This window comes from Cryptomeria japonica, chromosome 2, assembly GCF_030272615.1.
Source record: "Cryptomeria japonica chromosome 2, Sugi_1.0, whole genome shotgun sequence".
Classification (NCBI taxonomy): Eukaryota; Viridiplantae; Streptophyta; class Pinopsida; order Cupressales; family Cupressaceae; genus Cryptomeria; species Cryptomeria japonica.
In genome coordinates, this window is record NC_081406.1 from 545,187,438 (window position 1) to 545,199,946 (window position 12,509).

The 12,509-nt window shown below is 36.1% G+C and overlaps 1 protein-coding gene across 1 annotated transcript in view; it reads right to left on the reverse strand.

Moving 5' to 3' along the window:
- The window catches only part of LOC131052340 (protein FIP1), a 327,777-nt gene that overhangs the window by 218,347 nt on the left and 96,921 nt on the right, over positions 1-12,509 (reverse strand). The window contains exon 6 of the mRNA XM_057986981.2: positions 11,506-11,584. Coding sequence (XP_057842964.1) covers positions 11,506-11,584 — 79 coding nt within the window. The remainder of the gene's footprint in view (positions 1-11,505; positions 11,585-12,509) is intronic.

Consider the following 12,509-nt stretch of genomic DNA (forward strand, 5'->3'; position numbering starts at 1 on the left):
TAAGTAGCACAGCATAATAATTTGTTCATAAAGGGCCGTCATTTAATTGTTATTGAGTAGCAGAGTACAGATATCTTTGTTATGATATCTGTACTGCAATTGTCATTATGATTTGCTTCCACTTATAGCACATTCAAGTTCCTACGAATCAAAGTGATTTCTCTAGATACTCTTAGGATCCCAATTGTAATGTCTTCAAACTCCAACTTTATTGGAGAGTACCAACTTTATAAGAAGGTACTCTATCAATTGCAGAGAGTTCTTGGAGCCAAGATTAGTACAACAGTACTTCCCACGTGCAGATCCAACAATCTGGGAGCGTTCAATACTTCTTGGAGAGATTTGTCATCTGCAGAGAATACCAAGTTTCAAATAGACATTTGTCATATGCACTTTTGGTGTTGGTGGCAAGGTCAAAAATCACATTTGGCATGTTTTTATATTTTTCATAACTTTGATGGCTGTGTGGAAAATAATTAAAATATTAAATAGTTAGATATTTCAGTTATCAACAAATGCAAAATTAAAAGACAACTTATATTTAATTATTTAAAAACACAATTTATGAAGCTTGGAGGAAAAAAGGGAATTTTTAGTTAAGGGTTGGCTGGAAAAAACATAAAAAAGAAAATATCGGAAACGGAATTCGTTCTCTCTTTATCAATTTTCTAGAAACATTCATTTGCAGAGCTGGGGCAAATTATCAATTTTCTAGAGGACAAAATCCCCGCTGGAATACAGTCTCATCAATAGAAACTCGCTTGGCTGAATGAGTGATTTCGCCCAAAATTCACCGTTGTACTATAAGCAAAGAAGTTTGTTTTCTTTAGGGTCACAAGTCCGTTGAATATTCCAGGATTTCCTATAAAAAAATTCATTTATTTATTTTTTGCAGCCAAAATAAATCACAAATCATATTTATCTGCTGGTCAAATAGCATGGACCTGGCATACCATTCAAAATAAGGGTATTGGCTAAGTATTGACCTTTTAGACTTGCTAGCAAGGCACATGGCAATTTGTTTATGCTGAAATATCAGAGGAAATCGTGAGCATAATGCCACTAGTTGCTATGAGGGAATTCTAAACGAGTTTAAATCAAGACGTCATACATCTAGAAAGGGGCATAGACGTCAACTAATTTTGCATTTCCCTTCCTAACGCCCATTGATCCGATTCAAAAATGTCAGAGAATGCTCCAAAATGTCCAATGAAATTCAAGCTTGGAGGAAGATGTGGCAAGCTCATGGGAAAATTTGATTGTTTTATTTCAACCTGCCACTACCTTGGGTCTACACAGGTCAAAAGAAGGTTTGTGGAAAAAAAACACAAGCAGCAACAAAACAAAAAGGAGTAGTCACGGCTTAAAAAGGAGGTGTGGTTAGTAAAAATTTGAATTGTGTTTTATGATAAGCTTCCACTATCTTATGGGCCCTCAATACACCTCATCGCTGCTTCTTGAGTGCAATTTCCAATTCATAGGAAATTCAAAGTCCAAGGGGGCTGGACGGAAAGAAGACCCAAAAAGTGACTGCATATTTGAGCTGACCTGGCGGATCATAAAATAGAATTGTGTTTGAGTTTTTTTGTTGTCCCTCCATTACTACAATTAGCAGCCAGCATATCTGGGTTATTTATTTAATTTTTCAACATGTTATGAGAACTGGGTACAAGTTACTTGAATAGAACATATTTATTGATTTTTTACAGCACTTTAGAATGAATATTTTATTCATGAAAATTAGTGAATCCCCTTACAAATTATTTATTTAACTATTGCTAGAAAAACATTAAAAAAAAATTTAGAAAATTTCTAAATTTCATCAAAGGGAGATTGAAAGAATGGAATAAAAGATCATTCAAAAACATATTCAAAGAAAAAGAAAAAATAGAAATAGAACTAGCAGCCTTGAATCAAAAAGTGGCAATGCATTGCATGCATAATGCAAAGTATTTGGAAGAAAAAAGGCTGCTTGCTGAACATGCAGAAGTCTTGTCATGAGAGCAGATTTACTGGAAGAGCAAATCGAGGGAAGTATGGGTGGCTAAGGGGGATATAAACACAAAGTTTTCTCATAACAAGGCGAAAACAAGGAGAGTGCAGAACAGAATAGCAGAAATCAGATCCTCAATAGGAGAAAGGTAGGGAACCAACCAAGAAATACAGAATGAAGCGATTAACTATTTCCAACAACTCTTAGCACAAGAAGATGCAGCAGACACAATAGGGATAGGGAACCTCACCAACGTAATTCCTTAATAACACAAGAAGAAAATGAGATGTTAATGGTATTGTTCACCACGGAAGAAGTTAACAAGGCCGCATTTGAGCTACATTCAGACAAATCTCCCGGCCCAGATGGATTTCCTGATCGTTTTTTCCAAAAATGTTGGCACTTTATAGGAGATGAGAGCAGGTGGGGGATTATGGGAGGAAGAGGAAATTTATAAAGAACATAAATAACACGTTGACCACTCTAAACCTCCTATTTCAGACCAATTTCTTTATGCATTAAACTATACAAGATAATATCCAAGGCAATGGCCAACAGATTGAAGCTAATGTTCCCCATATCATTTCTCAGGAACAGAGCAGCTTTACTCTTTGGAGAGACATTATGGAAGACAATATCATAGCAAATGAGGCAATCCACTCAACAGAAATTGCAAGGCAAAGATCCATGATCCTCAAACTTGAGATTAGTAAGGCATATGACCAGGTTGGTTGGCGGTTTCTAATGAACATACTAGAATCCTTCAGTTTTGTAATCAATGGCTTGCACGGATCTTTGGATGCATCTCAATGGTGCGTTGCTTAGTTCTAATCAACAGAGCCCTGTGCAGTTTTTTTGGAAGCTCTAGAGAATAAGGCAAAGTGACCCACTTTCTACTTTCCTATTTGTCATAATGTATGAAGCATTTAGTAAACAGAAGGCTGGTCTTTGGCACGGAATGTGTCACAAGGAACATGGACCGTTTAACTCACAACAGTTCGCCGATGACACTGTCTTATATGGTGAAGCAAATATGAATGAAGCTAAGGGAATCAAAAACACAATAGACACTTATTCAGCTATATCAGGACAACTCATAAATATTTAGAAATCCACCATTTTTTTCTTCTACACAACAAAGAATTGTGTACCTCTTTGGTTTAGTATTGCGGAAATTTGAGCAAGTACCTCAGAGCACCACTCTTTAAAGGTCTGGTCAGAACGAACCTTTAGAGAAATACAGTAGATGTCTGCCAAAACAAATACCAAAATTTGAAGGGCAGATGGATTACCCTTCCTCGAAGGATCACAATGGTCAAAGCAGTCCTACCTGTAATTTTGATATACATGATGTTGTATGCTTTACAAAGAAGGTTCAACAAAGTCTAGACAGAATGATGAAAAAATTTCTATGGGATGGTTCAAATGAAACAGAAAGACTCCCACTCAACTAGGACATAATGAGAGCGGATAAGCTAAATGGTGGGACAGGCATTAAAGACTTGGATGCGCAGAACTATGCCCTAGGCATTGAGCTAGTCTAGCAGACAAATACATGGCCTGATGCCCTTTGGAGTAAAGTTTTACGAAGCAAATATTTGGATACTTGCAACCCCACCTACGGGATCACACATTTGGAAGTTCATTCGGGAATGTCGACCGATGATAGTAGACCACCGAACATGGCACATAAATGATGGAAAATCAGCTACGTTTTGAGTTGGTTCCTAGAACGGATATCAATCTTTGGTGGAAATTGAATCCTTCCATGAATGCATACAGTTTATGGATGAATGGAGAGAATTGAAAGTTGCAAATTACATCAAAATGCAAGGAACCTACGACCCAAACCAAATGAGGAGCTAAACCACTAGTAATGAACTTAACGCCAAACAAGATTATTTGGTGCGGTGCAAAATCAGTCAATTACACAATAAAACTGGGATATCAAATTCAGATAATGAATCAAAACAATGTGCATTGGCTAGTTGACCTATGTTGGAATAAGGCAATGCTCCCCAAAGTTGGTACCTTTGCATGAACAGCATTACATAAAAGAATTATAACTGGTGATCGACTACATGTGGTGGGATTTGCTGACCCAATTTGGTGTCCAATATGCAAAAAGAGTGAAGAAACTACAGATTATTTTTCACTAAATTGCGATTTTGCATCGCAATGTTGGGACTAGCTTTCTAAAAGGTCAAATTGGTGTGGTGCACCCCTAATAATATCTATCTTCTCTTCCAAAGTTGGTAAAAATTATGACACCCTTTGGACTGATTTATGGTTGACTTGCCCCTCACTCTTTTTGGTAGTTTTGAAAAGAAACAGACGAGTTTTTGGTGATGAAGAAAGAAGCATTTAGCAAGTAATAAAAACAATTGAGAACAGCATCATTGAAACACTAAATTCAGAACATTGACAAGAAGAAAACACACTTTCACAATGTGGGACGATCAAATAATGAAGAGGTCAAATGGCCTCAAGATTCCACATAACTAAACATCTACTACAAAAAATCCACAGATAAAAAGGAAAAATACCTATTGGACCAACCCTCCCAACAGGAGGCTAAGACTAAATTTCGATGGGGCATCAAAGGGGAATCTCAGTGCTTCTAGCGTGGGGTGCACAAGAAGAGATCACAATGGGAAACTAATCTAGGCACTTTCAAAAAACGTAAAAAATGGCACCAACACTGAAGTGGAGATGACGGAAATCGCAACGGCCTTCAACCTTTGTGTTTCTAAAGGAATCAAAAACATAGACATTGAGGGAGATTTGCAAGTCTATATAAATGTAGTCAAATCAAGAGGAATCAAGAATTGGAACCTACAGGGATGGATTGAGGTAATTTGATCACAACTAGCTCAAATGGAGGACTTTTCTCTTACACACATGTATAGGGAATCAAATAACGTCGTCAATCACCTACCAAACCAAGTATTGTTGGATTGGAGAAGACTCTTATCTCATCCACAGCTACAACATGGGATGGATTGGATCCAATATTCGTATACAATCATGGGCTTGAGAAAACTTAGTGTACTATGGGAAGGAGCCCTACAAATTTCCATATCCATGAACAATGTTTTCAATTGGAAGGATTGATGGAATAGTCCTAATGTAATGTCCCCATGTTTGGGTTCTCTTGCATTGTAGTTAGCTCTGACCGTCTTAGTGAGTTTCAACCTTGTCAGAAGGGTTATTTCATATTATCAATGAGCTCAAATGGTCTAGGGGACTCGTATGACACTTTCTAAAGTTATTTTCGGCTTTTGGTGTGTTCTCCAAGATCCTTGGAGAGAGCATCTATTTATAGCAAGTCACTTGGTCATAACCAATTCTCATTATGCATCATCGATATCACTTTAATGAGTCAGATTTCGATCCTGATGTTTATTGATACATTTCGTAACTCAGAAGTAATATTGAGCTATCAATTTAATTATTTACTCAGGTTTCTTAATTTTATCAAAATAATTAAAAAGGTACCTTAGTATAATATCTTGTTGGAATGAGAATTAAAAGCTTTAAATGTTGGGCACTTATTAAAGTGACTATAGTGCCCAAAATATTAAATAAAGAAACGAATCACTTTTTTGAGTAATAAGGCTTATTTAATTTATAAAGTGATTTTATAATATATTTTTTGGAAATCTCTCGAGTTGGTTATATAGGAAGGTTGGGGGTCTCATTTCAAATATACAAAAGATTCAAAAGCTTGTTAATTTCTTCGTAGAGATTTAGAGATTTGTGCCTATGGCCAAAACTCTAACCAGCGCGACAAAAACCCCAAAGATTTCTTGAAGCTGAGGACGAAAACCCTTTGTCTTCATCGGAGCGGTTCCATACAAGGATCAACAGACTGTTGAACGTTTTGTGTGGTGACAAAAATGTAATGAACCTTTGTTGTACCTGTCTCGCCTTCCTGATAATTAGGGCCTAATCTGTCCACCAAAGGTTGGATTTAGGGCCACAAAAGGATTTACGGTTTCCTGCAAAATTTAGATATTTCATTTTATATGTCAGCAATAACATTAGATCAGTGGCATAATTATTGCAGCACAAAATACATACACAACCCATTCTAGATTTTGAGGACTTTCCAGGTTGATTGGGCTACCCATCCAGACCCATCCCGTCTCTTAGGGCTAATAGGGCCACTTGAGGATGGGCCCAACATACCCCTGGCTTGCACTCGTTATCTTGAATGTACTAACAAACAGAGGATAACAGGAAGATAATAAATGCCTACAGAAAACATAGATTCATGACTATATTACTTGGTTAACATTTATCCATTATATATAAATTTGTAGGGATTAATTCATTATATTTGTGCCTAGTTGCAGAAACATGACTATCATTAATTAGTATTCCTTTTCTTTACTTATTAGTTGTGTCTGGGAATGAATGAATTATTTTTATTCTTCTGTCTGTCACTAAAGTGTATTTTAATGCAGCATACTAAACCTGATATTGCAGGATACCTATCTGGCGTGAAGATTAAGTTCATTTTACTCTTGTAAATTATAGATGTGCTTAGTTCATTTGGCAAGACATTTTTAGGCATGGAACCGATTTAGCAATTAATCTGGGCCACTAGTTAAATTATATTCATTACTGTTTTATGAGGAATGAAAGCAGATTTAATGCAACTTGCACAAAGACCTACTTCATTGGCGATAAACACATGGGCACATTTCGACATTTAAGTGGATTGGCCTGGGGACGTAGCAGCCTGCTGGCGATGGGGAGGGATGCTTACTAGGCGTTGGTTCTTCATCGCTAGGAAGAACCAGCGACTAGCCCCTTCACATCGTCTGCTGACCGATGCGTTCCCTGGGCAGTCCTCATGGTTGTCTAGGCATCATAAATTATGAAACCTGAAATAAATATCATTGCTGAGTAACGAAGTTACCTGTTGGACGCTTCTCCTTGCCGTTCTCTCCTTGTCACCTCCTCTCCCGTGTTTCCTTGGGGTGCAGGTTTATACCTCTTTGAAACCACGCGATTCCCCTTGAAACATGACGTCTATTCTGGAGGTGGCTTGGGAATGGACACGTCCTTTCATCACTCCCACTAGTTAAGATAAAACGTATTTTAAGCGGTAAAAATAATTTATGTATTGAAAATATATATATTTATGTACATGTATTGTTTAATGTTTCTAATCATTTCCCGCTGTCTACACGGGAACATGACAAAAAACCCTCATTCACTGTTGCAAATTTAAAGGCAGATCCTAGCAAGGTCCGCATAGGTGTTGAAGATTTCAAGATAAGTTATTGTTTGAATTAATTTCAGATTTTGGGTATTTGGTAATATTTTCAGTTTTGAATGCCATTAATGAACCTCTTGTGAAGATGGTGAAGTTTCTATTAAGACAAATTTCAGAGTTGGCATTTGGTTTGAAGTTTGCATATAAGAGCTAGGACGCCATGCAAGATTATCACTGATTTGAACTGCTAAGTGAAATATTTTGGGCACCTTCGTATTGACGTGATTTATTGAGAGTTGGAGCTATTCATTATGGATGCCTGAGTTTCTAAAATATGACTTTTTATGAAAGTTTAAGCTGGTTTAAATTGAATGGCTTCGTGCTTGTTTTGGGGGTCAAATTCAAAGATTGCAGGACGTGTTGGTAACTTGTGATCTCTACGCTAGGCCTAACCTCCTTTGTTGATGCTAAATCTAGGCATAGAGACTTGTTGGGTTAGATTGGTAGGTTGGAACAATGGAATGAGAAGCAAAGAAGGTTGGCATGGAGTTCTTCTTGAATAGTTGAAGTCAGCAATAACCCCTTGTCTGGGTGCAGTTAGTGGATTAAAGGGAGGCGGCAAGCACCTTCACCTATTGGTGTGAGGATTCTCTATGATAGGAGTTTAACTCTGTGGCATTGCCCTCAAGTTCTTGCATAATACTCTCTACTATGCAAACTATCAACCATTGCTGAACGTACATTATAGAATGTATTGGTTACACCTGAATTTTTTTATACATTTTTTCTATTTAAGTCATTTTTTGACACAAATGCTTTGCCGATACAAAAGAAAATGTTTGCAAATGAACTGATCTGATTTATTCATTCATTCATAGCACAGTACATCTCTTGGAAACAACATTAAGTTTTAACATCACCTGAACTGGAATAACAGTGACAAACATAAATACTAATTGATTTGAGTCATTACATCAGTTAAATATCTCATATTTGCAGCCAAACCAGTTATCACAGGCCTGATATAGAGGGCAGATTTAGGATGGTCAACAACAGTGATGTGACATGGCTTCTAGTGACTGAAATCAGTCCTCTAAGAGACTACTATAGCACCAAATTCACCTCCAACCATGTGAACAGGTCACCCAAAAATGCTCAGAAATGTTTGGCAGCAAGGAAATCACCTAGTTTGATTGAATATTGCTCAGAATCAATTCATTGTTTACAGATGCAGCTGATTTCTACCCTTTGGTGCTTGGACGGCTAGCTAGAATCACCACCGAATTCAACTCGAAACACCCTAACCACCTTAGAAACCCTTTCAAGCTCTTTTTAGAAGAATTTTCAGACCTCAAAGGGAAGATTTAAACTCAGAATTTTTACCACATGCCACTCCAGCTGCTGTATGGCCTTGTACTTGGGCAATTTCTTCTAGAAAATTCAAATGCAGCTCAAAACTTGCAAGTAACCTATCAACCTTGGCCACCCAACTGTAGAATGAGCAAAGAATCGATACCCAAAAGCAAAAAGTCAATATCGTTGAAGGAACAACCAAAATGTGAGAAACCTTGTGGCTGGAAGGATACAGCCAGACCTGGGTATTCAACCAAGTTTTACTAAATTCATAGAGCACTCCATAAATCATCAAATCACGTCAAAACTCTGAAGACCCAATCAAAAATCTTCATTTTCACCAAACCCACATCCCCAAAAACTCAAGCAAACCAATGTATTCCCTGATTGAAACCAATAACCAGCTAGTGTGGGTCTTTCACCACAGAAACCAGACCAATTGCAGAGGATTTTTGTCATCAACAATCCCAAGAAGAACTCCAAAGTTTTTTCGACGGCATCTCTATATGTGTGCAAACTCAGAATGCCAAAATGAGAGCCCAAACCCCAATATTTAGAGCTTGGAAGGAAAATTTAGGGCATTTCAAATATTTGAATATTATATCCCTCGAAAAAAGCCCCCATATAACCTTTTAAAACAACTTATGTCCCCCTTAGCCTAGGCATGCAACTTGGTGACACACTTTTTGAAATATTTCACACTTAAGTTAAATATTAAAGTCACTTTTAAAACACTCAAGTGAAAAAACAAAATAAATACAATCACCTTATGAGAACTCGCCAAGACACTGGCAATTGAGATTCAAACATGTCAGAACCAACTAAAGCTGAAAGATGATAATTGATACCGACACGAGCACATATTATAAAAGCAATGTTCTCCAGAAACCAAATAGAACAAACCCAAATGAACCCAAAAAGATTAGTGTCATGCAGGAACTTACTATAAATAGCAATGTTCTTCGAGGATCAAAGAGAACAAACCCAGGAAAACCAAGGAAAGATTGGTGCCATGCAAGCCCTTATTATAAATAGTAGTGTTCTCTAAGGACCAAATAGAACAAACCCAGAAAAATCAGTGCCATGCAATCACTTACTATAAATAGCAACTACTGTCAAAACCCACGAAAAACTGAGAATTGAGCTCACGAAGAACATTGGAACCCTCCAGCGCATCTAGAAACCTACAGAAAACCCTGAAAACTGGCCAACACTCGCAAAACAAGGCATAAAAATGGAGACATTACATGGAACCAAATATTATACCAAAAATTTTTAAAAATCTTTATTTTCTGACTTGCCAAAATATCCCCAGAAGGATATTTGCTTCTAAGGTAAAAGAGAGTGAGAACATTTCTTAGTGGGGTTGAATGTTCATAAGTCAGCTTAAAGTATAAGTTCACTTTTTGAGGCATTTATCATACCAATAGCATTGTTGCTGCTTATACTTAGTTAAAGGTTATTTAAACCTATGAATAGCTGATTGGCTGTCTCAAAAGCCACAATAGTATTGAAGTGTGACTATTAGTTATATTCCTATTTTCAACGTTATAATAAAATTAATATACAAGTTCCATTTACTTGATAGTTCATGTATTAAGCATTTAGTATCCCTTTTCCCTTTCTTCCATCTATTTTCACTGTGTACTTCCACATTTACCTATTCAAAAGATTACATGGATGCTTTTTAGCACAATTGTTATTGGCATGCAATGTATTCAATCTTTTATATACTTTGTTACCGAACCAGCTGCAAAATAAAGTGTTTTCAAGTATGAATTGTACAGGAATCCAGTACAAATCTGAAATGTCTATGGAATCAAGTGGGTTTGAATTTGATCAATTAGAACTGTGTGGTATCATGGCAAGGCATATTTAAGTGATTCTAGGGTGGAGAAGTGATTCCAAACCGATTCCAACATCAGGAAAAAATTTAAAGTCAATTTTTTTACTTTTTGATTGGCAAAACTCTTTGCAACCATCCCCAAACAACAAACGACCAGCATATTATGCATTTTGTGTGTTTTTATCCACTCGCAGCAACAGTGAACATGAAGTAATTAGAGAAACAATCAACCCAGCATTCACCAACAAGGTATTAATCAACAACACAACTCATGATTCCAATCGCTGAATATATTCCTAAGTGATATATTTGTATAGGTAATATGAATGATTTAATTTTTTATTTATTTCAATATCCTTCAGATGTTTACTTTCTCTACATATTACCATGCCAATTTATGATTTTAGCTCTATATACATTCTCATATGTGTTCTGCTTTATTTGTAGTTTACTAAAATTATTATATTTTGGTTTTATGTATAGATCAATATTATGCACATATTTACTATTTAGTTGTATATGTTAGTTCATAAAATAAATTAATATTAATATATTAACATTTTACACAGATATGCTCATTATGATATAATGCATGCATGCACGCCCACACACATGCGCGCACATGCACATTCACACGCACACGGGCACGCACACACATACTAGAACATTCCATACTAATTTTCCGCTTTGCAATTTCATAACATGCTAACCAATCAGATGTATTCTCATCAATTGAAGAATCTTATCCATATGTATAGATCAATATTATGTTCCTATTTACTATTTAGTTGTATATGTTACTTCATAAAATAAATTAATATTAATTTATTAACATTTTAGACAGATGTGCCCGTTATGGTATAATGCATGCATGCATGCCCACACACGCATGCGCACATGCACATGCACACACATACTAGAACATTCCATACTAATTTGCTGGTTTGCAATTTCATAGCATACTAAGCAATCAGATGTATTCTGATCAATTGAAAAATCTTATACATCTTTCATTGAATTATTATATTGCCACATATATAAATGATATAGCTTAATAACTCAAATATAACTGAAAATAAGAAAGACCTGAGCATTGTAGAAACAGAGAGTCCTTCAATCCTTAAAAATCGATGCCATACAATAATCAACAAGGATATTGCAATTCCTGAGCGCATGCCAAAAAAATTCTTTTATTTGTCAGATCACATATAGCTTAACAACTACAACTTCTACAAAACAAACTGTAAGAATTCCAAGCTGAATGTATATTCTAGCTATAAACAACATGGTGCTAAGCCCCCTAGGAACTGCATACAGAAAAAATGCCATGCAATCAAAAACTAGCCAAATATCAAATTCTATAGAAAGATAAATCCTTTTATTGTGGAGACATCAAGCATTAATCTCTGAAAAGGTAAGAAAAATAAAAGAAAAATTTAAATACTAGAGTCTTTTAAAAATTGGCTTTCATGACTCAACCAAAAAAGCCAATGTATTACTTTAGGCCGTACAACAAATCAGATGATGTTAATTCCATATCAAATGTCTGATGCTAATTTCGATGGTAAAAGATTTTCTCACACCACACTCAATATGAGCATTATATCTATAAGACCAACTTAGGTAATGTACAAGAAATAAACAGAGATTAAACAACCAAAATATAAAGATCCAAAAATCTGAAAAATGAACTGCTTGATATACAGGACTCAACAACATTTACGTTCCCTTAAACATTGCTTATTGCCTTTTTTCTCTCTGTATGAATTACAGCATTCCTTATAAGCACAAATATCTAGAGGTATAGAACTCCAAGGAATGAAAAATGATTGTCATCTTTCAAGATTCCAGAATTCCAATTAGACTCTTCAATTAGGATTAGCCAAGGAAAGGTTGAAGCAAGAAATTTGTACTCAAAGGATCCGATAATTTAATCACCAAAAAAAATTCTGGACATTCCACCATCCTCCCAATATTTGTGAGAGACCAGCAATAGCTACTAGCCTACTACCACAAATTCTTAGCAAATGCGAACATTAAGATATGGGTTCTGCAAATGTTTGAAGTACAAAGTTTGGAAAGGTGCATAA